At 45.2% G+C, this 25380-nt stretch overlaps 1 protein-coding gene across 2 annotated transcripts in view; it reads left to right on the forward strand.

Annotated features, from left to right (window-relative positions):
• LOC127646162 (NT-3 growth factor receptor-like) overlaps positions 1–25380 on the forward strand; it is a 207528-nt gene that overhangs the window by 116358 nt on the left and 65790 nt on the right. Inside the window, exons 5-11 of one of the 2 annotated variants that reach the window (XM_052129637.1) lie at positions 5823–5977; positions 7851–7993; positions 8079–8220; positions 17265–17570; positions 19535–19549; positions 21311–21360; positions 21461–21563. In XM_052129637.1, coding sequence (XP_051985597.1) covers positions 5823–5977; positions 7851–7993; positions 8079–8220; positions 17265–17570; positions 19535–19549; positions 21311–21360; positions 21461–21563 — 914 coding nt within the window. The remainder of the gene's footprint in view (positions 1–5822; positions 5978–7850; positions 7994–8078; positions 8221–17264; positions 17571–19534; positions 19550–21310; positions 21361–21460; positions 21564–25380) is intronic. The other variant, XM_052129644.1, reaches the window with a different exon arrangement.

The following is a 25380-nucleotide window of genomic DNA, read 5'->3' on the forward strand; positions in this document are numbered from 1 at the left end:
CATGAACTGCTGATACAGGAGAGAGCAGGTATTCTTACGTGCAGGACGACCAACTGTATCAGGCTGCACGTACCCTTCCCCAATGCCCCATTCAAGCCATCAGAATCCTTTTCGTTACCCTGGAAGGGGGAACAAGGTGATGGCCGCCAACCTGGGAATGGGCCAGCCTGGCTGGGCCTCTTTCTCTCTATGTTTCTCGCATAGAGCAACTACGGCCGGGGCCCTTACACGCATTGAGGGAAGGGGGTCTTAGCCCTTCTTTCAGGGGGAGAAGACCCTGTGGAGGCCACACCTACCCAGCAGGGGAGGCAAAGAGTGGCAAATGCATCACATGGCCTGTTAGGACCTATGTGGAAAAGTTGGTGCGGTGGTAGATCCAGCCTCGTAGAGGGGGGAAGCATACAGCACGGCGACCGAGGCAGCTGTAACTGCCTAAGGGAGACACAGGTGTCCACTCGTGAGGGGACAGTACCGTGGAATTACACAAAGGGGGAGTCCGAGCAGGAGGCCTTACCTGTGGAGCACCTATTCCAGTACAGGGTAGCCTTTGGGTACCCGTAGTGGCTTGGGTCGGTGAGATCCTCCGCTGAACTGCGGACCCAACAGGGCTAGGGAGGAGTCAACCAGCGACCCGAAGATGGGGTCTCCTGGGAACGGAGGCGCACTATTTTACCTCGGCTGAGGGAAAGGGCGCTAGGTGCAAGCGATTCACCCGGTCAGAACGTCAGCGTGTTACCGAGTTCTACGGGCTCGTACCTGAGAAAACACGGGACGATACTGACTCAACTCGGAGATTGTAAAACCTCAAGAAAGTGTTAGGTGTTGCCCACCCTGCTGCTCTGCAGATGTCTGCTAGGGAGGTGCCCCTGGCCAGCGCCCATGAGGACGCAACACCCCTAGTGGAGTGAGCTCGGACCCACAAAGGGGGGGGGGCACGGCCTGGGTGTGATAAGCCAATGAAATGGCGTCGACAACCCAGTGGGCAAGCCTCTGTTTGGAGACAGCGTTCCCTTTCCGCTGTCCCCCGAAGCAGACAAAGAGCTGCTCAGAGCGTCTAGTGCTCTGCGTGCAGTCCAGATAGATACGCAAAGCACGTACTGGACACAGCAACGCAAGGGTTGGGTCTGCCTCCTCCCGGGGCAGCGCTTGCAGGTTCACTACCTGATCTCTGAAGGGTGTGGTAGGAACCTTGGGCACATAGCCCGGTCGCGGTCTTAGGCTCACGTATGTGTCTGCCGGACCGAGCTCCAGGCAAGTGTCGCTAACAGAGAACGCTTGCAGGTCCCCGACCCTCTTGATGGAGGCGAGCACGATCAGCAGGGCGGTCTTGAGAGAGAGGGCCCTGAGTCCAGCTGAATCTAGCTGCTCGAAGGGGGGTCTCTGGAGGCCTGTGAGGATGATCGAGAGATCCCAGGAGGGGAATAGGTTAGGCCGGGAGGGAGTTAGCCTCCGGGCACCTTTGGGGAACCTGACAATTAAGTCGTGCTTACCAAGAGACTTGCCGTCTATCGTGTCGTGGTGAGCCGCGATGACGGCGACATACACCTTGAGGATGGAGGGGGACAGCCTCCTCTCCAGCCTCTCCTGAAGAAACACGAGCACTGACCTAACCGCGCACTTCTGCAGGTCTTCAGCTTGGGAAGAACACCAGTTCGCGAACAGACGCCACTTTAGGGCGTAAAGATGCCTGGTCGAGGGGTCTCTGGTTTTTTTGATAGTATCTATGACGGTCGGTGGTAGGCCGGCTAGATCTTGTCCAGGGGCCAGACGTGGAGGTTCCAGAGGTCTGGGTGCGGGTGCCAGAGCGTGCCCCGTCCTTGAGAAAGAAGGTCCTTCCTCAGGGGAATTCGCCAGGGAGGAGCGTGAGGTCCGAGAACCAAGTCCGGGTGGGCCAGTAGGGGGCCACCAGAATGACTTGCTCTTCGTCCTCCCTGACCTTGCATAGCACCTGTGCAAGAAGGCTCACTGGGGGAAATGCGTACTTCTTGCGCAGCCCCGCGGGCCAGCTGAGTGCCAACGCATCTGCCCCGAGGGGAGCCCCTGTCCGGGCATACCAGAGCGGGCAGTGGGAGGTTTCTTGGGAGGCAAACAGGTCTACCTGGGCCTTGCCGAACTGGTCCCAGATCAGCTGGACCGACTGGGGGTGGATCCTCCACTCTCCGCCGGGCAAGCTTTGTCTTGACAGCGCGTCCGCTATCACAATGAGGTTGCCGGGGATGTGAATGGCGCGCAGTGACTTGAGTCGCTGCTGACTCCAAAGGAGGAGACGACAGGCGAGCTGTGACATGTGGAGGGAGCGTACTCTGCCTTGGCGATTTATGTTGGCTACCACTGTGGTGCTGTCTGTCCTGACTAGGATGTGTTTGTCTCGAATTAACGAGAGAAACTTCCTCAGGGCAAAACAAACAGCCAGCAGCTCTAGTCAGTTGATGTGCCAACGCAGCGGGGCCCGGTTCCAACGGCCTGCGGCTGCGTGCCCATTGCACACGGTGCCCCAACCCAATTTGGAGGCGTCGGTTGTGACCAGAACGCGTCGGGACACCTGCTGCAAGGGTACCCCTGCCCGCAGAAAGCAGAGGTCTGTCCAGGGTTTGAGGGTTTGGCGGCAGGTGGTGGTAACTTTCACATTGTGCGTGCCGCCGCGGAGGATGCCATATGCCCCAGGAGCTGTTGGAATTGTTTTAGAGGGACCACGGTACCTAGCTTGAGGGAAGCGAGGAATTTCAGCACCGACTGAGCACGCTCGTTGGAGAGACGTGCTGTCATTGAGACTGAGTCTAACTCCAAACCGAGAAAAGAGATGCTCCGGACTGGGGTGAGCTTGCTCTTTTCCCAGTTGACCTGAAGCCCCAAACGGCTGAGGTGCCTGAGCACCTGGTCTCTGTGCGCGCATAGTAACTGTCGCGAGGGGGCCAGGATGAGTCAGTCGTCGAGGTAATTGAGTATGCGTATGCCGGCTTCTCGGAGCGGGGCAAGAGCTGCCTCTGCGACTTTCGTGAAGACGCGAGGGGACAGAGACAGGCCGAAGGGGAGGACTTTGTACTGATACGCCTGGCCGTCGAACGCGAACCGTAGAAAGGGTCGATGTCGAGGGCGAATCGAGATGTAGAAGTACGCATCCTTCAGGTCTACCGCTGCGAACCAATTTAGATGCCGGATGCCAGATATAATTTGTTTCTGGGTGAGCATTTTGAACGGGAGTTTGGACAGGGTCCGATTGAAAAATCGCAGGTCCAAGATCGGTCGTAAGCCGCCGCCTTTCTTGGGTACAACGAAGTAAGGGCTGTAGAAACCCTTCTTTGTTTCGGTTGGAGGGACAGGCTCTATCGCGCCCTTGATTAGAAGGGAGGCGATTTCTTCATGCAGTGAATGGGCATGTTCGCCGTGTACTGCGGAAAAATGAATGCCCAAGAAGGGGGGCGGAGGCCTGGCAAACTGAATTGCGAACCGAGTCGAATGGTCCGGTGCAGCCAGCATGAAGGGCTGGGCAGTTAAAGCCACACCTCTAAGCTCTGTGCTAGGGGCACCAAGGAGACGAGTATTTTGGACGTACCTGGCGGGGCTTCGCAGCGGTGCGGAACAGGTAATGCGGCGTCGGGAGGCAGTGAAGCGGCCCGAGGCTCTGGTGCTGAGAATAGACTCAAAGCACTTACCTTGCTGTTGCACTTACCTTGCCGGGACTGTTGAGGCCTGAAAGCAGAGTGCCGTGAGAACGGCATTTGCGGGCCAGGTGACCCAGAGACAAAAAGGAAATAGCTATGTAGAGTGTACAGAATTTAACAAAAAATTCTCCTTCCGGCCCTCCACCGGGGTCTTACCAGCTCCGGAGCTATCGTCTCGGTCTCTGGGTTGGTCATCTCAGGAGCTCCTGGGAGCCTTTCGGCCCTCAAGGGGGTCCGTGAGATGAAGGGCGTCCAACTTCTGCGGGGAGCTCGACGCTGGGGCTGAGAGCTGGGCCCACTCTCTTCTTTAGTTGAGGCGGAGCACCACTTTCTTTCTTTCTTGAAAGCCGCAGGAGGACGCCCTCGGTGAGCAGACAGGGCATGGCCCCTGGTGGCATGTTTGCGTTAGGTCAAGATGTGTGAAATAGCCTCCGTCTGTTTCTTCACCACTGAGGACTGCTGGGCGGAGTCGTCAAGTGGTGTCGCCGAATGGACGGAGTTGGGAGACGGGGGCGTTTTTTGAGAAAGCGTGCGTTGTCTGCCTCCTGTACTGCGACCAGGTCCTGTCCATCGTTGCGTTTCTGGACCACGGGGGGTGGCCATCGCCTGTTTGAGTGCAGTTCCTGCAGCACGTCAAGAACAGGACTACCCAAGTGCAGATTTGAAGTGCCCTGGCCCGGTGGACTTGCAGGAGGGGGCCATGGCGTGCAGGGGGGCGCGGTCTGGGACCGTTCTACCACCGAGGGTAGCGAGAGCGGAGGAGCGAGGAAGCTGGGCTTGCTCAGCTCGTCATGCACGTCCGGGAAGGACTGTGAGTGGCGCACATGCCCGCGGAACCAATTAAGCCCGGGGAAGCATAGCGGACCTCCGTGCGTCAGGCTCAGACTGGGCGCAGACCCGAAGGTGGGGGCCCAGGCAAGTTATCCGCATCCGACGCCGCTGTTACACTCTCCTATGCAGCGGTGATGTCATCATCCAATGCTGGGGAGCTCGAGGGACCGGACGGTAGGCCGTTAAGCGGACCGCACTAATCCCGAGGTCGGGGGAAGCAGGCAAGCGTGGAGGCGGGAGGTTTCGAGGGGATTTACCCGGCGAAAGCGTCCCGTTATTCTCCCCAGATCGTCTTTCATCGCCCGCGGCGCCTGCCTCAATCCCGTAGGAAGGAGGCGAGGCGCGGGGGGTGGCTGAAATGGCTCTCTCTCACTACAAGAGAAAGCAGAGATCGCAAAGCTGCCGTGGTTATGTTCTCACACTGAAAACATAACCCACTGGAGAGAATGCTCATCCCGAGCTCGGACGGAAACAAGCAAGCGTGCCGGGGAGGCGGGGGGTTTCGAGGGGGTTCACCCGGCGAAACGGAGCCCGTCATTGTCCCCAGATCGTTTTTATTGCCCGCAGCGCCTGCCTCAATCCCGTGCGAAGGAGGCGAGGCGCGGGGGGCGGCTGAAGCGGCTTTCTCTCACTACAAGAGAAAGCCTACGACCGCAATGCTGTCATGGCTATGGAAATATCGTCTTTAAAAAGACGCGTCCTGAGAAGGACGTTCAACGCCGCTGTGTTTTGCTCTTTAGAGCGAAATTACTCTTTTAGAATAACTCTTTTGAGTTGTCTGCACTGTCGAAGCGCTCAGGGGCAAGAATGCACAGCCGTGCACGAAGGAGAAAGCCGCTGTTATGCGCCGTCAAATCCAACAGCATGCAGAGCGTCAGAGGATTAAACAGGAACTTGGTGTGTAACTCGCAGCAGACTGCATGCACGACCATTGGCTCCGAATAAATTTTCTGAATGAACTCCCATATTTGCACCGCCTAAATACTCGTATGTCCGGGGGCGGGACATGCAAATACTGGCTGCCAACTTCTCATTGGCCTTTTTTCATAGATCAGAGGTGAATATCGTCACTCAAGAGAGACCCCTAGTGTCGCTTCTCTGACACAACGTGGAGAGAGCGACAGAAGGGGAACTGATGATATGCTATAGACTAAATTAGAGAAGTACCGGTGAGTACCCACCCACTTCTAGCACTGAGTGTGATTCATAAATGCTGTGCACTCACTTGCTAGATTGATATACTGTTTCCCATCTTTTAATTAATAAAACATGAGAATGGTGGTGTGTGGTGATTGTATAACTACTGTTGGCTCTGTGTTGTTTATGCAGGAGGCTGGAGGGGGTTGTCTTTGACTGTGGCTGTGAGATTCGATGGATTCAGCTCTGGCAGCAGCGAGGCGAGGCTGGTCTGCACACCCAGCAGCTCTACTGCAAGAATGGAGCGTACAAAATTCGCCTGAAATCAATGAGCATTGCATACTGTGGTAAGACATCTTGCATTATAAAGAATATAGCAGCAAGCCTATGCACAACTACTTATTGTTAAATATGATATTATTTTTAACATTAATCTACATCAATTGATGGATGGATGGATAGCAAACACTTAGAAACCTAGCAACTGCATAGAAACCTGCTAAAAAACACCCAGAACACCTTAGTAACCACATAGCAATGCCCTGACAACACTCTAAAACTATGGCAGAAAGTTTTGTACAGACATTCTTCAGAAATCGTAAAAATCTAATGAAAATGAAGTAAAAGCAAGTAAAAATTAAATCAGGTTACCTTTTAATATTTGCTCTAAAATTCTGTTTTACTTTCAGTGCTTTATCAAAAAACACACTAAAACTAATTTAACTGCAATGTAAGTTTTTGTAAGTGTATTTTAGTTTTTATGGTATTTAATCAGCAGGCCAAGTACTTACTGCAGGTATAGAATGGTTTCACTTAAAGGGATAGTTCACCCAAAAATGAAAATTCTCTCATCATTTACTCACCCTCATGATGTGTATGACATTCTTCTGCTGAACACAAACAAAGACGCTCTGTCGGTCCTCACAGTTCAAATGAATGATGACCGGAACTCATAAGGTCCAAAAAGCACATAAAGGCAGCATAAAAATAATATAATCCCTATAACTCCAGTGGTTAAATCCATGTCTTCAGAAGTGATATGATGTGTGAGAAATAGATCAATATGTAAGTCCTTTTTTACTAATCTCCACCTTTGACCAACCAGTGGGTGGCTGAATGTTAAAGTGAAAGTCACTTCCAAAACAGAATGTGAATGTGAATGTAAAAGTGTAGATTTACAGTATAAAGGACTTAAATATTGATCTGTCTCTCACCCACACCTATTATATCACTTAAAAAGATGTGGATTGAACCACTGGAGTCTTGTAGGGGGTGGTTGCTGCTCAGGTGGTAGAGCGGGTCGGCTGTTAATCGCAGGGTTGGCGGTTCGATTCCCAGCTCACATGACTCCACATGCCGAAGTGTCCTTGGGCAAGACACTGAATCCCAAGTTGCTCCCAATGGCAGGCTAGCGCCTTGCATGGCAGCCCTGCTGCCATTGGTGTATGAGTGAGTGTGTGTAAAGCACTTTGGTAACCTATAAGGTTAGAAAAAGCGCTATATACTGTAAGTGCAGACCATTATAGATTATATTTATGCTGCACTTATGTCCTTTTTGGACCTTCTGAATTCTGGTCACCATTCACTTGCATTGTGAAGACCTACATAGCTGAAATATTCTTCTAAAAATCTTCATTTGTGTTCAGCAGAATAAAGAAAGTCATACACATCTGGAATGGCATGAGAGTGAGTAAATGATGAGATAATTTTCATTTTTGGGTGAACTATCCCTTTAACATGTGAAATAATAGAGATCAAAATTACATTTAAAAAATAAACGTACCCTGAGAAATAGTGACTGAATTTAAAGGATTGACAACTAGCCCCATTGTCTCCTATATGGATAAGAACATTACATAAAGTAAATTAAGAAACACCATAAATTAAATACAACATTGATGCATGTCTGGGGTCTGCAGTTAGTTAATAAAAATACAATTGTTCATTGTTAGTTCATAGTGCATTAACTAATGTTAACATATACAACTTTTGATTTACAACTTTTAATTAATAAATGCTGTAAAAGTATTGTTCATTATTTGTTCATGTTAAATAATGTTAACAAATCTAACCTTATTTTAAACAGTGTAATCTTGGTATTTGTCACCACTGTCATTATATAAAGAAATAAAAATAACTTCAGAAAGATTCAGACGTGCAAACTATGATTGAAGTGGTATCAGAGGAACAACTGACTAAATGGCCCATGCTTTGATGTAGATTTGCCAGATATCAGCGTTGCTCACAGTAACCTCACTGTGATGGAGGGCGGTAACGTGACGCTCAGCTGTAACGGTTCTGGTTCTCCGTTACCTGAGGTGGACTGGACTGTGAATGGCCTTAACTCCATCAACACGCACCAGGTGAGGACCATATATCATGCACAAAACACAACCTATTTATTTTAAACCTAAGCGTAATGTTTTGTGTGTCTGGTTTGCCCTCCAGTCGAATGTCTACTGGCCTAACATTCACTCCATCAACCTGACTCTTGTCAACGTGAGCCGGGATGACAACGGATTTGTTCTGACCTGCATCTCTGAGAATGTGGTGGGGATGACCAATGTGTCTCTTCAGCTGGCTGTACTATGTACGTTGATCTTATCTTTTGATTGTCTCATATTTAGTGGTGCTTACAAGTGTTGTCCTGGTGGATAATAAAATGTGTAAAAAATACCCCATAGACTTGTATTGAGGGTGGGACCTAAGCCGTCATAGAGAGGAATGGGTTCAGAATATTCTACAGGAAATGTAAAAATCTAGTTTCTATAAGCATGTTTTCATGTCTGGGCCTTTTTGTTTAGGTAAAGTGGAATAGAAAGCAAACATTAAATCAGGTTAACTTTTAAAGGGATAGTTCACCCAAAAATGAAACTTCTCTCATCATTTGCTCACCCTCATGCCATCCCAGCTGTGTATGACTTTATTTCTTCATCAGAACACAAATAAAGATTTCTAGAAGAATATCTCAGCTCTGTAGGTCCATACAATGCAAGTGAATGGTGATCAGACCTTTGTAGCTCCAAAAAGCACATAAAAGAAACATAGAAGTAATCCATAAGACTCCATTGGTTAAATCTACAGTATATCTCCAGAAGTGATAAAATAGGTGTGGATAAGAAACAGATAAAAATTTAAGTCTAAATCTCCATTTTCACGTTTACATCTGAAAGTAAAAGTTAAAGTAGAGATTTAGGGTATACAATGACTTTACTATTGTTATGTTTCTCACCCACACCTATTATATTGCTTCTGAAGAATTCTGTTTTTTGGATTACATTTATGATGCCTTAATGTGATTTCTGGAGCTACAAAGTTCTGGTCACCATTCACTTGCATTGTATGGACCTACAGAGCTGAAATACTATTCTAAAAATCTTCTTTTGTGTTCCGCTGAAGAAAGAAATCCACATATCTGGGACAGCATGAGGGTGAGTAAATCATAAGAGAATTTTCATATTTGGATAAACTATCCCTTTAAGTCTTAAAACGTCTCGGGTTACATGTGTAACCCTTGTTCCCTGAAAAAGGTGGAACGAGATGTTGCGCTGCTAAGCGCTACGGGGAACAGCTTTCGCTGTGAGCCAAGCTGAATAATGTGTGGAACACGTCAGTGGACATTGACCGGAATTTATAGCCTCGGCTGATGTAATCATTAGATGCACCTGAGGCCAGGCTATAAATGGATACGTCACCAGGTGTCGTCAGATACTTCTTTTTGAAGAGCAGTTCTGGGACGTCCCAGTGCGGCAAAGCAGCGCAACATCTCGTTCCGCCTTTTTCAGGGAACAAGGGTTACACATGTAACCCGAGACGTTCCCTTTACAAAAGGCTTCACTACGATGTTGCGCTGCTAAGCGCTACGGGGAACGCAATACCCACGCCGCCGCACTTGGGGCTGTCCGGACCCCTACGGTTGTGCAGTGTACTCACAAAAACGCGAGCGGTCTCAGACATGAGCTTGAGGTGTCGACTCAAGGGCATAAGAGCCCGGAGTAGCATAAACATCTAAACCATTAATTTTTTGATGAATGTGTGCGGAGAGGACCAGTCTGCCGCATCACAAACCTGCTCAGGCATGAACTGAGATGTCGACTCAAGGGCATAAGAGCCCAGAGTAGCAAAGCATCTAACCCACAAAGTTCGATGAATGTGTGCGAAAAGAGCCCTATTGCAACACAAACTTGTCATAAAAACTGATGAATGTGAGCGGAGAGGACCAGCCTGCCGCATCACAAACTTGTTCAGGCATGAGCTGAGATGTCGACTCAAGGGCATAAGAGCCCAGAGTAGCAAAGCATCTAACCCATAAAGTTCGATGAATGTGTGCAAAAAGAACCCTATCGCAACACAAACTTGTCATAAAAACTGATGAATGTGAGCGGAGAGGACCAGCCTGCCGCATCACAAACTTGTTCAGGCATGAGCTGAGATGTCGACTCAAGGACATAAGAGTCCGGAGTAGCAAAGCATCTAAACCATAAAATGTGATTAGTGTGTGCGGAGAGTGCCAAACTGCCGCACCACAAACTTGTTCGGTGTCAACTCAAGGGCGTAAGAGCGAAGAGTGGCAAGAACATCCAAACTATAAAAGTTTAATGAATGTGCGCGGAGAGGACCAACCTGCCGCACCACAAACTTGCTGCAGAGGGAGACCTCTAGCCAAGGCTTTAGAGGAGGAGAGCCCTCTGGAAGAGTGCGCCCTAAAACCTACTGGCGAAGCTTGAACGCGTGCCTCGTAGGCCTGGGCAGTAAGGTCCCTCACCCAAAGTGACAACCCGGTCATGGCTTCAAAGTGAAGAACTGCTGCCCTGACTTTACGCCACTAGCAAATGCGGTGGACATAATTCTGAAGGGCACAGACTGGACAAAGTCTGAGTAGTCTTTAGCTGCTCCAGCATTACAAACGGCAGGGAGCAGAAGGCTTAGAGAATGACTGGCCAAGGGTCGAGAAAGGCACCTTGGGCAGGTAGTCAGGGTGAGGGTGCAAAGAATGCTCTTGGTCCTACCTGGGGCAACTCAAAACAGGCTGGCAAAAGAGACAGAGCCTGTAGGTACCCAAGTCTCCTTAGAGACGTAATTGCCATATGAAAAACCATCTTGAGAGTCAGAAGTCTACCAAACGCTGACTCTAGAGGTTTTAAAAAGGGGGGTCTTACCCTATGAAGAGGTCCTAGCAAGGATGCCTCTTAGAGGGCACCCCGCCCACCAAGGCGTGGCAAGCCGAAGTGGGAGCCACATAGAACCTGGCAGTGGCGAGGCAAGTGCCCGCTGACAGTTCTTCCCACAGAAAATCCAGAACTGAAGCAAACTGGCAGTTAGCTGGTTCTGTAATTTGAACTTATTAGAAGGAAACGCATGCAGACGCATTTGTGCCATGTATGCGCCACCACGATCAGCACCCCCGAGGGGGGGACTGGGTGACTCGGGGAGAAGTAGAGGAGACATTGCGCTATCAACAGAGGCGAAGAGGTCCTCTTCTGCCCTGTAAAATCTACCCAGATCAGTTCCAAGGGAGGGAGCCCTAGCACTTGAAATGGTCTCGATAACTTCAGGAGAAAGCCCTGTGAACCTCAGTTGGTACCCTACAGGGTCCAAGCATGAAAGGTTTCACAATTCGGGCCAGGGATGAATATGTCCCCCCAGCCTGAGAAAGAAGGTCCTACCTGTTCGGAATCGCCCAAGGCGAGCCGTCGAGGAGAGATATTAACTCCGAGAACCATATCCTGTTCAGCCAGCGCAGCGCCATTAATAGGAGGCAAGACCCTTGCTGGTGAACATTGCCAAGACTCCCGGGAGCAGAGAAACCGGGGAAAGAAACGCATACAGACGCATTCTGGGTCATGTATGTGTGTTAACATCCAGACCCAAGGGGGCTGGGTGATTTCAGGGAGAAGTAGAGGAGACATTGCGCTATTCATAGAGGCAAAGAGGTCCTCTTCTGCCCTAAGATCTCACCCAAACTTGTTCCAAGTGGAAAAAGCCCAGCATTTAAAAAGGACCCGATAACCTCAGGAGAGAGCCCTGTGTCCCTCAGTTGGTACCCTTAGGGGCCAAACATGAAAGATTCCACAATTTGGGGCAGGGATGAAATATTGACAATATAGACAGAAGATCCTTCCTGTTCGGCATTGCCAAAGGCGAGCCGTCGAGGGAAGAGATTAGCTCCGAGAAACAAGCCCTGTTCGGCCAGCGCGGTGCTATCAGTAAGAGGCAAAAACCCTTGCTGGCGAACTCTGGGCAACTACTACCTTAGGGTGTTCTTAACTCCCCCGTTGGTATTTTCTGTCTGGACCGTAAATCTGCTCCCATATACGGGCATCCAGGGATATAACTGACCTGAGTGACAGGAGCTTGCCCTGGGCCCTAAGGAGAACCCAACGTGTCAAATACAGCTGACAAGAACATGGGTCTCCTTGATGATTTATGTAAGAGGCTACCGCTGCATTGTCCACCCGCACCAAGATATGGCAGCCTCAGGAGGAGGTATTTCAGGGCCAGAAATACAGCCATCAACCCGAGACAGTGACTGTGACAACCGAGCTGACGACCCTCCTATCCCCTTAAGCTGGATGACCACTTAAGGCCGCTACCCCGCCCATCAGGGAGGCGTCTGTCGTTAGCAGCCTGCGACAACAAGACGCACCTAGAGTGGGACCCAAGGCAGAAAACCGGGGTCTGAACCACATAGAAAGGGAATGAAGCCTGAGGCGCGTAACCCTATTTAGCCTAGGGGTTTTGGCCATTGGAAGAATCCCCTGGCTTTTGGCCACAACAAAAACGGTCTCATGAGCAGAAGGTCCAGAGGGATCACTGTGGAGGCATTCGCCCTGAGACCTGGAAATCATTGATACTGATAACAGTGCAACCTTGACCTAGCCTGACTTTGCTCAGGGTGATCTAAATGGACTCAATCCTAGCGGGAGACAGTTGTGCCCGCATTGAGATTGAACTCCATACGATGCCCCGATAGACAGTGTTCTGAGTGGGAGAGAGGACGCTTTTCTTGGCGTTGAGCCTCAACCCCAGAGAAACAGATGAGCTAAGACGATGTCCCTGTGCTGAACTGCCAGTTCCTGGAACTGCGCTAGGATCAGCCAGTCGTCTACATAATTCAGAATGCAGATGCCCCGGAGTCGCAAGGAGCCAGCGCTACATCATGCATTGTGAATGTGCGGGTAAAAATGGCTAGGCTAAGTGAAAGAACCTGACCCTGGAAGACTTCGCCCCCGGAAGTGAACCTCAGGAACTTTCCATGTTGTGGCAGAACTTCTAAATGAAGTATAGAAGTGCGTCATAAGATCGATGGTGACCAGCCAAACGAGTTGTAGGGCTTGAGACATGACTGTCTTGACAGGCATCATCTTGGACTTGAACACCCACGGGTAGTTCAAGCTTTAAGATCTAAGCCAGACGCCACCCCTCACCCTCCATGGGTAACGGGAAGTATTTAGTGTAAAACCTAACTCTCTCTCTGGAAGGGGAACACATACCGTGGCCCCTTTAACCAGGAGAATGAGTTTTTGTTTTTACAAAAAAAGAAATCCGGTTTACGGTAGTGAGAACACGCCGTTGAAACACGGAAAAACGGCGAGTGAATTAAACCCTGATGCCCTTATAAGACCCACAAAAAGAATATATCCGGCAGGAGTTTCCACGCTGCCAGGATCTCTGAGATGGGTATTATATTTTAACACTTCCTGTTGAGGGGTTGTCGGGTGCTTTGCGTCCTGAATAAGATGCAGGAACAGCGAAAACACCCAATTTTGGTGGAAGCCTCTGCAACCCGAAACACTAAGAGGTGGCGGGAATGGGGGGCTTCGAGGGGGTACCGGGAGGGGTAAAGTGAAACACGCGCCCCGTCCCGAGGGGAGCTACCCCCTAATCTAGGTGCAAGACCGTCAGGGTTTTCTCTTGGGTCTTGCTTCGGGGCTGGCGAGGGCGGCGAGACTGTCCCCAATCCCTGGGAGGAGGAGCACGACTCGCCACGCTTTGTTTTTGAGCCTCCCTTTAGTCAGGACCGAGGCGGGTCTGCGGCTTGCTCGTCAAGCGCAGAACCCACACTCAGGTCGCCCAGGGGGTCAGCCTGGTACGCCTGTAAAACAGAATAGTGTGCAGAGCAGCACCAGCCTGACCTGCTGCTTGATAAGCCCTTCCCACTAAAGTGGAGGTTGTCCTACAAGGCTTTGAGGGGAGAGAGGGCTACTTAAGTGACGATGCCGAGCCCGGCGAGAGATAGCCCGCAAGCGTCTCTTCGACCGGCGGCATCACTGAATACTGCCGTGCCTCAGCACCCACGACAGTCGAATATAATGACGTCGAGGGTATGTGAACACGGGAAGAAAATATATATATATATATTTTATTTTTTATTTATTTATTTATTTATTTTTTTAGGGGTTCTCCATGAGCGAAAAAGCTCTCAATGGAGGTTTATCAAAGAAGGGAAGGAACCCATGAGGCGTTCCCTTTCTTAGACTGGAAGATAAAATCTATCCCCTAATTTGGAGCGTTTGGGGGTCTCTTTTTCGCGTGGCCAGACCAATCTGGCAACCGCAAGAGTAACAACATCGAGCAATTCCTCCGTAGATTTTTTATCGCAGACGGAAAGCTCGGAGGCGGGAAGAGAATAGCGATCCACCTCATGATCCGAGAAGCGTCGAGATCATGTGAAGAAACAGCTGGGTTTGGGGAGAGAGTGAGAGAAAGGGATCAACCCGTCTCTTGCTCCTCAGCCAAAACCATGCAAGAGCCCCACGAACGATCTTCTTTTCGAGAGTGCTGACTCCCGGAAGCAAGCGAGGCGAGCACGACGCACTCTGCCTGTTAAAGCAAATCGCAGTGCTCGCACCCGCCCTGCTGCAACGCGAGAGCAGCGTGCTCCCAAACAAACAGCAAAAACTGATGTGTGTCGTCTTCAGCTATAGAACGAGAAGAGGGAAACACGCACCGTTTGCGGCTTTCAGTCATTCTCTCTTTTTTAGAAATATATATATATATAATATTTTCTAAACAGAAGAGAAAAGAGAACAAAGAACAAAGTTCACTGCACACTGTTTAACTGATTCTAACTCCTAACAGAGGAAAGAAAGTTTTGACAGGGTGTGTGAAACACACAGAAACAGAATCGCTCTGAAAAAAAGAGTTTCTGACGACACTTGGTGACGTATCCATTTATAGCCTGGCCTCAGGTGCATCTAATGATTACATCAGCCGAGGCTATAAATTCCGGTCAATGTCCATTGACGTGTTCCACACATTATTCAGCTCGGCTCACAGCGAAAGCTGTTCCCCGTAGCGCTTAGCAGCGCAACATCATAGTGAAGCCTTTTGTAAAGGGAACACACTAAAGCTCATTTAACTACTACCTAGTAAGTTGAGTGTATTTTAGTTTTTATTTGATTTAATCAGCAGTCCTATAACTACTTACTGCAGGTGTGTTAAAACTGTTTCACGTTACATACAAAACAAAAGATCAAAATAACATTGTGACGCAAGTCAATTTAGTTGAACAGTCTAAATATGAACCACAAATTCAAATTAAAAAGTAACAGAAAAATGCTTGATCCTAACACTAACTGGAATTTAATTGTGCAAACATTAACACAGATAACACAGTATTCTCTATAAATAAAAAAAAGAGGAAAAAAATATTATATGGACACATTAAAATAGAACAAAGTGCTAAATTAACTGATAAGCTAATTAACAGCTATGCACCTGTGAGCCGTTATTCTAATCAGAGGTTGTGTGTTTTCAAAGAAGTGTTAGGTTGTGAGTAAACATTAAAATAGACATTTTTATCTCACATATAAGTGGGTTAACACAGGTATAAGATGTGAATTAGCTGGAGGCAGAATTGTATCTGCAAATGTCTACTTTAATGGGAGTGAAGAATGCTTCTCACTGATGATGTGAATGTTCCAGGACCCAGATATGATCTGACACTCAGGCATCATTATGTTCATTAAACGGGGCATGATTTAAGACAGTGGGTAGATGAAAATCATAACATTTTATCACTGACTAATGACTTTGAATTTAAAGTGAAATGACATTGGCAAGATGTACTGGCACTGAGTGGAAGAATGGTCAAGTTTGGTTTTGATAACATTAAAATCTTTTACTCACCCTCATGCTCTTCCAGATGTGTATGACTTCCTTTCTTTAGCTGAACACAATCAAAGATTTTTAGATGAATACACTGAATAATCAGTAAGAGGAATAATAATAATAATACTCTGAATAATTTCAGCTCTGGATGTCCATTCAGTGCAAGCGAATGGTGGCCAGAACTTTGAAGCTCCAAAAAGCACATAAAATCATCATAATAATCCATACAACTCCAGTGGTATATCTTCTGAAGTGATATGATAGGTGTGGTTCAGAAAAAGATAAATATTTAATTACTTTTTATTATAAATTATATTCCCTGCCCTGTGGGTTATCGATATGCATAAATAATGTGAATCGCCAAAGAAGAATGTGGAAGTGAAAGTGGAGATTTATAGAAGTAAATTACTTAAATATTGATCTGTTTCTCACCCACACCTATCATATTACTTCTGAAGACATGGATTTAACCATTAGAAACATATGGATTACACTTATGCTGCCTTCATGTGGTTTTGGAGCTTAAAAATTTTGGTACCCATTCACTTGCTTTGTATGGACCTAGAGAACTTAGAAATGTATCAATTATTTTCAAATAAATTCAAAAATTTCTCATGAGGTGCAATGTCAACACAGCTAAAAACAGCAAAATAAATGAGATGTTAGATGAATTAATAATGCTAATAACAAGTGCACTAGTTGGATTTTAGTATTCCGATCTAAAGCCCTGCATATGGGATGCACATCCCTCCCTTTCTCTTTGTCTCTCCTGAGGGGTTTACAGCAGGACTCTCTAAATGACAGGCTTCACACAGTAGAAAGAGCAGACAAGCCGAGAGGAATGGTGCTGCTGCATGCTGATTCTAAAACACATGTCATCTGTATATGCCGGATGTGTGCCGAGCTGCGCTATGGGAGGAATCTATCTCTCGTCTTTTCTCATCAGTCTGCAAAGTGCAAATCACTTCTGTGAAAGAGGGCAACTGACAACAATGATGTGTTCCTGTTTGAATGACAAATATGCAGTGTCGGATGAGGCACTCGCCCAAGTTATATACAGTCTGTGACAGCATGATTATGAGCTGTCCCTCTGTCAATTTGTGCTGTGTCCAACTTTTTAAAGGCAAACTAATTTAGGAACATATAGTTGTATATATTTGAGCTGTGGTGCAACATTATTGCATGTGCCATGACACATTTAAAGCTTTATCTTTCATGGGGGCACATGTTCAAGTCTAGCCAATCTACTGGAATTGCATTAAAAAATTATCTTTAGTCCACAGGCTAAGCATGGAAGGCCATTGAACCAATATTGTCTAATTAAAGGTAAAAGGCCTTAAAATATAAAGATGACCATTTCATTGTAGATTGGGTGACTTGTTTTTCATTTTGCCTTGCAGCAAATTGCCATGGGTGAGAAATCTCTGCATTTCACTGCTGACAAAAGTGCCGTCAGCCAGTCTGTGTTTTATCCGTTAAGTGAAGCCTTGTATAAACCCACTCTTTCTTTCCTTACATCAGTTCCGCCGGTAATCCTAAAGCTGGATGAGCCGGAACGCCGCCACCACACCTGCATCGAATTCACTGTGAGGGGCTTCCCCCATCCCACACTCCGATGGTTCCACAAGGACCGTGAGATCCTGCAGAGCGAGTATATACATATGGAGATGGATTATTACCAAGATTACTTGGAAGGCTGCTTGACTTTTGAGAACCCAACGCATTATGACAATGGAAATTACACCCTTGTAGCTACTAACCCTCTGGGGTCAGTCAAAAAAAACGTCCATGGATATTTCCTCGAGCCACCTTTTATTGAAGATGATGGTAAGCCTACTTACTGTTATTATACTATATACTATATAATTACTCGTGCATCATGTGGTAATGATGTTGCATTTTCTGTTAAGCTCTGGATAGCTATTTATTGATTTTCTTATTCGAGACTACTTGGTTGCGATTGGGTGATTTCAGACAAAAAGATTAGATTTAATTGCCTCTATTGAAATTAAATGTGTTATATATGACTAAATACAGTTATATATACGTATAGTAATGTCCTGATACTGGTATCGGAATCGGGTTCGATACTGTGCTCAAGTATTTTACTACTCGTAAAAATGGTCAGATGCCAAAAACTGATTCCATCGTCATTATGTAAACATTCAGCACACAATTTAAAATCATGTTATGTCCTAGAGCAGGGAATGGCAACTGGCTGCCATCTGACAAGACTGAGAATTGATTTGAGTTCATTGAAAAACGGATTATGTAAAGATTGCATTCAGGCTATGATGTTATTACAAGTATTGACCAGAAGAGGCCACTTTTTCTTGGCAGACCAGCTGATCACTGTAAGATTCTAGCATGCATGCACTTGTTCATTATTAATAAGGTCAATTGAGCAAAGTGCAGTTAGTGCTCGCTAGCGTACACGTACACAGGGGAAACCCATGTATTTTGTTTGCTAATATGAAATCAATCATTAAAGATTTCAATTTGATTCACCATTACACCACTGATCATCTGATCAAAGAGACATACAGTATGAGAGGTGCGTACAATGGAGCTGCTCTCCTCGCAGATAAAATACATTGGTATGTATTTTATTGATTTTGGATCATTTCGATTTTAATTAATACCTAATAAGCTGTTAATGAGGTGGGGTTGAAAATGCTGAAAATATGATCCTTGTCTGTTCATTTGTGTATTTGTGTGTTGCAAATGTACAGAAAATGCAAATGAGAAGGTATATTGCTTGCCAATTGAAGATTCATTTGAAAATTTGAACTGCATGTTTTAGCAAATATGCAAGTTATACTAAAATAATTATGTTAGTTTTTATATTAATATTAAATAAAAATGTTTAAATAGTTAACAAAATCTTTAAAGGCACATTGCATTAGTTGTGCATAGCTTACCCACAATAATGAGGGAATTGAGTGAACAGTTTCACTGTGTTAAGAGTGTGGATTTGTAATCCGGCCCCATGGTATAAAGGAGAAAAATGTTTTGCTCTCGCCACTTTCAAAGTTGCCATCCCTGTCCTAGAGTAATTATTAATAGCAAAGGCTGCGATTTAATGAGATAAATATTTAGTTTGCATGTGCTGCATGCTTCAAATGTCAGCACTCATGCATTTAGAGCTCCTTGGCTCATACACGGAAAACACCATCATGAGCATCGCATGCTCTGTTTGTAGCAGATGATAGCGAGCAGAGCGTTTATTCACTTGGTAGCATGAGGCACATATAGACAATATATTGATTTAATTAAATAGCAGCCTTTTGCAGTTTAATAATCCCATTGGGTTGCGTAGCAACTCGTTTTCTGGACGAGAGAAGTTACTGTCAAAACAACACAGAAACACTTCAAAATAAAAGCTTCTGGACAGCAAATGTGCCTGTAGGCTAGTGATAGGCTTATGCTCAATAATATGTAAAAAAAAAAAACCATATATTGACTTCTAAAGCCATTTATTCTGTCTTTATTTGTGGACTTTTCTCAGCAATTAATTTTATTTATTAGTGCATCACAATTATGTTTATAAAGTGTTTTAATCAATTCACAACGATCATATAAATATAATAAATTATATATAAATATATACTATTTTTATACAGGATATATAACCTGTTATATATTTTACACTATAATGCGTATTATATAGAAATATATACTGAAGTATATACTGTATATATTAAACTTTGTATTTACAAAGTTTTGTTCTGTTATTGTTCCATTGTTAATCTTACCTTTTTTCTTCTCCTTGCGCGCTGCCGTTCCTTTAGGCATGATTGAGTACAGTAAGTACCTCTCTATTTTTAACACTAAAAGTACAGACAGACAAAACATATCTCACAGTTATCTTTCTAAGCATTTTTTTTTATTCTGGCCTCAATTACATCTATAATATCTAAGAATATAAAGATAACATTAAAGGATTTGATCTGAAAATATCACCTTTTAAGCAGAATATCATATAGATTTATTCACTTAAATGAATCAAGAGCATGCACTATGTAACCTTGCACTTAAAACATCCTTATTGTCCTGTCTCTGTACAAGAGGACAACCCCAACCGCAGTTTACAGCGATTCAGTGGGAAGAGTAGCTTTTGTGCATTTCAAAACATTAGTACACAAGCTCTTTGCGGATGGAGCACGGAGAGTTCAGGATGGTGTAATTGTTTTTTTTTAGTCCTGAGAAGGATGGCTCGTGCTTTGGGTGCATGATAGAGCAATATGTGAGCCCTGCTGCACCTTAACCATTATGGTTTAATTAAGTGGCTGGCAATTCTTCTCTGACACCTACACAGGTTCAGACCTCTGAACCCATAAAAGCCCTCCCCCTCTAAACCGACGACTCTCAAGACATGATGAAGTTTGAGAAAGTGCATTTTATGAAACAAAGTGAGAAAACACTAAACTAAACCCATAACATTATAGTATGTACAGTATGAGTGTAAAATGCATCATTATTATGCTGAAACTTTAATACATCGATTATATAATTTAATAGCCAATTATAATTACTTTATACCACGGGTCTGTTGAATGCTTGATTCTGATTGTTTGACGGATGTTCTTAAGTAAACACACAGCTATGAAGTACTTCCAGGTCTTGACCGCATACCGGTTCCATATCACTTCTCCAAATGAATTCAGTTATTTCAAAGAGCATTACAGGCTACCACAACAAAATATATAATTAAAACAAAGACATTGGTTAAGTACATTGGATAAGAATGACAAACACTGTCTATAACATCCTAAATGTATTTCAGTTTCGATTGAAAAGCATTCTTGGGCTCCATCTCTTTCTCTGTCAACAGTACATCGTAAATTATTCCTGACATAATAACACCCCAAGTCTCAGATTGCACGTGCACTCTCCAACAGATGCGCGTGACTGACGAAACAAGCGCACACTTTAAATTAAGAAAGTTTATGCTACTGAGTTCGGATTTATGCCTCATTATTCATAATGAAAAGTGTCCATACAAGCAAAATAAATGAATTGTTGTTGTTTTCATCCCTTATTAGGATATATTATGCATATTGTGGAATATTTGGAGAATACGCTTGAAAATGTAGAATATACTGTCCTGCATTTTAACTGCATTTTATTGGCTCATTAAATGTGATGATATGCAAATTATCTAGTATATTTTTTTACAAAGGGACAAATTATTAAGCCTCAAACTTTGACATTAACAGGGCTACTTCCTCCATTGATATTTTATTTATTTGTTAAGTCATTTGAACAACACAGAGCTTTAAAAAAAAATAGCCCAAAAGAAATTGATGTTTTGGTTGTTAATGGTCATTTAATTATTTTTCACTTAATTATGCTTTAGTTATTGCATACTCTTGGCACAACCAAAGTCTTGTTTTTGGCTACACCACTGAATTATATGAAAGGTGTCATACAGTACCATCAATTAAGTGTAAAACCGAATTGAAAATAGAGCTATATTTTAAAGAACTAAACAAGGATAGCAAACACAAAAATGAAAACATCTTTTGGCCTCGCCAACTGTGGAATGTCTTTTCTATTTCCTGTAGCTACAGCACCTGGAGATGAGGTGAAGAGGCCTGAAGAAGATTCATTTGGAGTAAGAATTCCTTATGTTGAAGTTGAAGTCAGAAATCTGTCATTACATTTAAAACAAATGTAGTTGTGTCCTTGTATGCATTACTGCTTTCTTCCTGTAGATGTCAATTGCTGTGGGTCTGGCTGGTTTTGGTTGCGTCTTCCTCATCATGATTTTCATCCTTATCAACAAATACAGCAGGCGGAACAAATTTGGGATTAAAGGTAAGTGAAAAAAAAATATTATTTGTCATTTTTCTTCCACTCAAATTCTTAAATGATGAAGTCCCAGTGGAAAAGCACAAATATCAAAAATATGCTTTTTTTTCCTTCACTTTTTTGTGAAGTAGAGACTCCATTAAACACAATGCATTTTCTTAGACTTTCAGCTGTCAATCATCCCAAGGGACTCTGTGACTAAATATGAGCTTACAGATTTGGTTTTTGTGCTATGTTTAGAGCATGCTTTTAAACAGTGGTCTGGCACATCGAGAGTCAGATAGGGTTTGTGCTTTGTGGTTTTCTGTGAATAGAATTTGAGTTGAATGCATCTTCCAGTCTCAGACTTTGGGGAGGCAGTTGGTGGAAATGCCTGAGAGTCATTTTTTAGTTAGCCTGACTTCTTCTGATAATATCATAGCTTATACCACAGTATTATAGTTTATGCAACTGTGGAGCAAGTGTTTGCAGAGTTCCTTTTTGATTCAAACCAACATTTGTAAAAATAGTTTTTACAAAAATGTTTTTATGATAAAATAAATAAAATAATATAGGTCTTTTGGCTGGATAGTCAAGGAACAATGTGACAATGCCTATTGTTTGATAATCCAGTGATTTAAAAATGAAAAGTACAGTAGGTAGTCAACCAAAATGATCCCTACTGCCTCACAGAGTATTGCCGCATTAACACTGTGAATTATCACAAGTGAAACTCGTTCGCAAAATCAGACAGGGGCAGCAAACGAAACTTTTTGCTGTTTTTTCATTAATAGCTGTGGATACAGATCTAACATGGTACATTATATTAACAAAATTACGTATATAAATTTATATACCACCATACTATTGTGTGTGTTTTATCCTCTAAATAATACACATTAGTGTTTGTATTATACTACTCATCTCAATTTAAGAGGTGACACTTTTAAAATGGCTGATATGAGTTAAATTGAAGACACTATATTTTTATATTGCAATTTACGGCCTCAGTGGACAATGCACATGAACTGAAATAGACCTTATTCACACTAGTGAAAATCTTTGATTTTTAATGGGAATGACAATGAGACAGATTACCATCTCTTCAATGGCATGAGCTGTTTAAAGCTGTATAAAGTGCCAAGATCACTTCTGATTTTCCACAGCTCATGTTGTCTGGAGTTCTTTGTATATTGAATATCCTTGGACCGATATTTTATCAATGTTTTGTCTGTGGAACAATCCAAAAACACTTTAAACTGCAGTACAGCCCATTGAAGAGACTGTAAGTCTATCCCACACAGCCTCATTGTCATTCCCATCAAAAATCAAAGATGGCACCAGTGTGAATAAGGTCTATACTACAACAGTAGGTCTATGCAATGAAAACAATATGACTGTAATATAAAAAAATGCAAAATGAGGAATAGTAATTGGTTTATGGAACACTTCAAAGAAAACTGTTACATTTATGGTAAAAAAAAAAAAGTGGCAACTGTGGTTGCCAGAAATTTACCTTACGTAAATAAAACGATGACAACTATAAAATGGATTAAATTATATACATATTTTACAATATATTATCATACAATTACATGTATGTTCTTGTTAAATATATTATAATAGTTTACTATATATGTTCATGTAATTACTCGTTAACCAATTAAAGGTTAATTTCTGTAGCATTTTCACATTCTTTTACCGTTAAAATGAGTTATTTTTTAGGATGTATCAAGCTAAAACGGAGAAATAAGAAATACCGGGAAAAAGAAGCTTTGAATACCACAAAGCCCCGCTAGGACACAGGGAAGAAAAAACAAAAAAAAAGACTGACTTTTGCGTTCCCTCGCAAAAGGTTTTGCGTTCGCTTCCAATACCTTTGCGTTCCCTTGCGATGGTTTTGCATTCCCTCGCAATAAGTTTTATTTGCCCTCGCAATAGTTTTGCATTCCCCTCGCAACAAATTTACCCTGGTTTTAATACAGGAACCATATTTTAACCTTGATATTTATAATTAAACCACAGTAATAATATAGAAAAATTAAAATGTATTGACTGATGGCGCTTAATTGACGCCCTTAGGGAGCTACGTCACGGGCTCCATAAAGATGCTCGCTTTCATGCCATCAAGTCATCAAGATTTTTTGCAAAAGGCATGAGCCTATGCAGCTGCTTGAGAGTACAGCCAGTTACGCAGCTACTCGTTCCCATGTGGCAAGCATATAGTGGTGCACAAGCAAGCCAAAGGATGTGAATCAAAGGAATTATGAATTTACTCCTGTTCCAACAGAGAGAACCTGAGAAGCTGCCAGACAGATGTCATCCAAGGGGCGCTCCTCAAGCCAAAGCCCATGAGGATGCCATGCTCCTCGTAGAATGGGCATGAATACCCGAAGGCAAAGCTAAACCCTTTGCCTCTTATGCACTCAAAATTGCAATAATAAGCCAACGAGAGAGTCTTCACTTTGACATCGAAAGACCTCTGTTGTGGCCACCAAAGCACACAAACAACTGCTCTGACTTACGCCACTGGCTATTACGGTCAAAATAAACTCGCAGTCCCCGAACTGGGCAAAGCATGTGTAACCTTTCATGCTACTCCGACTCAAATGGGGGAGGAGAGATGCCTAAAAATTAATGGTGTGCAGGTGAAAAGACATAGAAATAACCTCTGGCAAATAGCCCAGACGAGATCTTGACACAAACTTTAAACACCCTGGCGCAAAATCCATAAACAAGGGATTAACCCTGATTGCTTTGTCCACGTCCCGCATCTCGACCAGGTTCAGCCACAGATGTTGTTCCTGAACCACGAGGGTGGCCATCGCCTGCCCGAGTGTCTGCAATGTGACCATCGTGGCCTTTAGGGCAAGGTCGGTCCCTGAGCCCAGTTCCTGCAATACGTCGGGGTCAGGACTACCCAAGTGCATATCTTTAAGTGCCTTGGCCTGGTGAACTTGCAGGAGGGCCATTGCATACAAGGCGGAAGCGGCCTGTCCGGTGGCGCTGTAGGCTTTGGAGGTCAGTGACGACGTCATCCTACAAGCCTTGGAGGGGAGCACCTTGCGATCCCGCCAGGTGGCTGTGTTCTCGGGACATAGGTGGATCGCAACCACTCTGTCCACCTGGGGAACCTCCGAGTATCCGTGGACCGTCGAGGGTAGTGAGAGCGGATGAGCAAGGGGGTCGATTACGGTCAGTAAAAGGTGCCCTCCATGACCTCGTCAGCTCATCATGCACTTGCGGGAAGAAAGGAACCGGGGCTGTGAGCGGCACCAAGACCCGAGGAACTGATCATCCAGCCGCGAAGGTGAGGACGGAGGGTTCCAGTCCAGCCCCACGCTGACGGCAGCCCGGGCAAGCATGTCGGCCATCTGGGCATCAGCCTCTGACTGAGCGTGCCGACCCGAGGGTGGCAGCCCAATGGAGTCTTCCGCGTAAGACGCTGGAACACTCTCCGATGCAGCGGCGAGCTCATCATCCAGCTTGGGGGGCTCAAGAGGATAGGCAGACTGCCCGTGAGGCGAGCCGCTGTCACCCCGAGCCCGGGTGGAAGTCAACGAGCGTGTCGGGTGACGGGAGGTTTGTGGGGATGTACCCGGCGAAACCGAGCCTGCTGCCATACACAAATCACCTCCATCGCCAGCCGGGTCGTCCTCAATTCCGTGGGAAGAAGGAGCGGCGTGGGGGTGGCTGGAGTGGCGTTCCTTTTTAGGAAGGAAAGCCATGACCGCAAGGTTGCCATGGTAAGGTTCTCGCAGTGAGAACACAAACCTTCCACAAACGCTGCCTCGGTGTGATCGCGGCCCAGACACACGAGGCAGCGCCTGTGACCATCAGGAGC

Source organism: Xyrauchen texanus, chromosome 1, assembly GCF_025860055.1.
Source record: "Xyrauchen texanus isolate HMW12.3.18 chromosome 1, RBS_HiC_50CHRs, whole genome shotgun sequence".
Lineage (NCBI taxonomy): Eukaryota > Metazoa > Chordata > Actinopteri > Cypriniformes > Catostomidae > Xyrauchen > Xyrauchen texanus.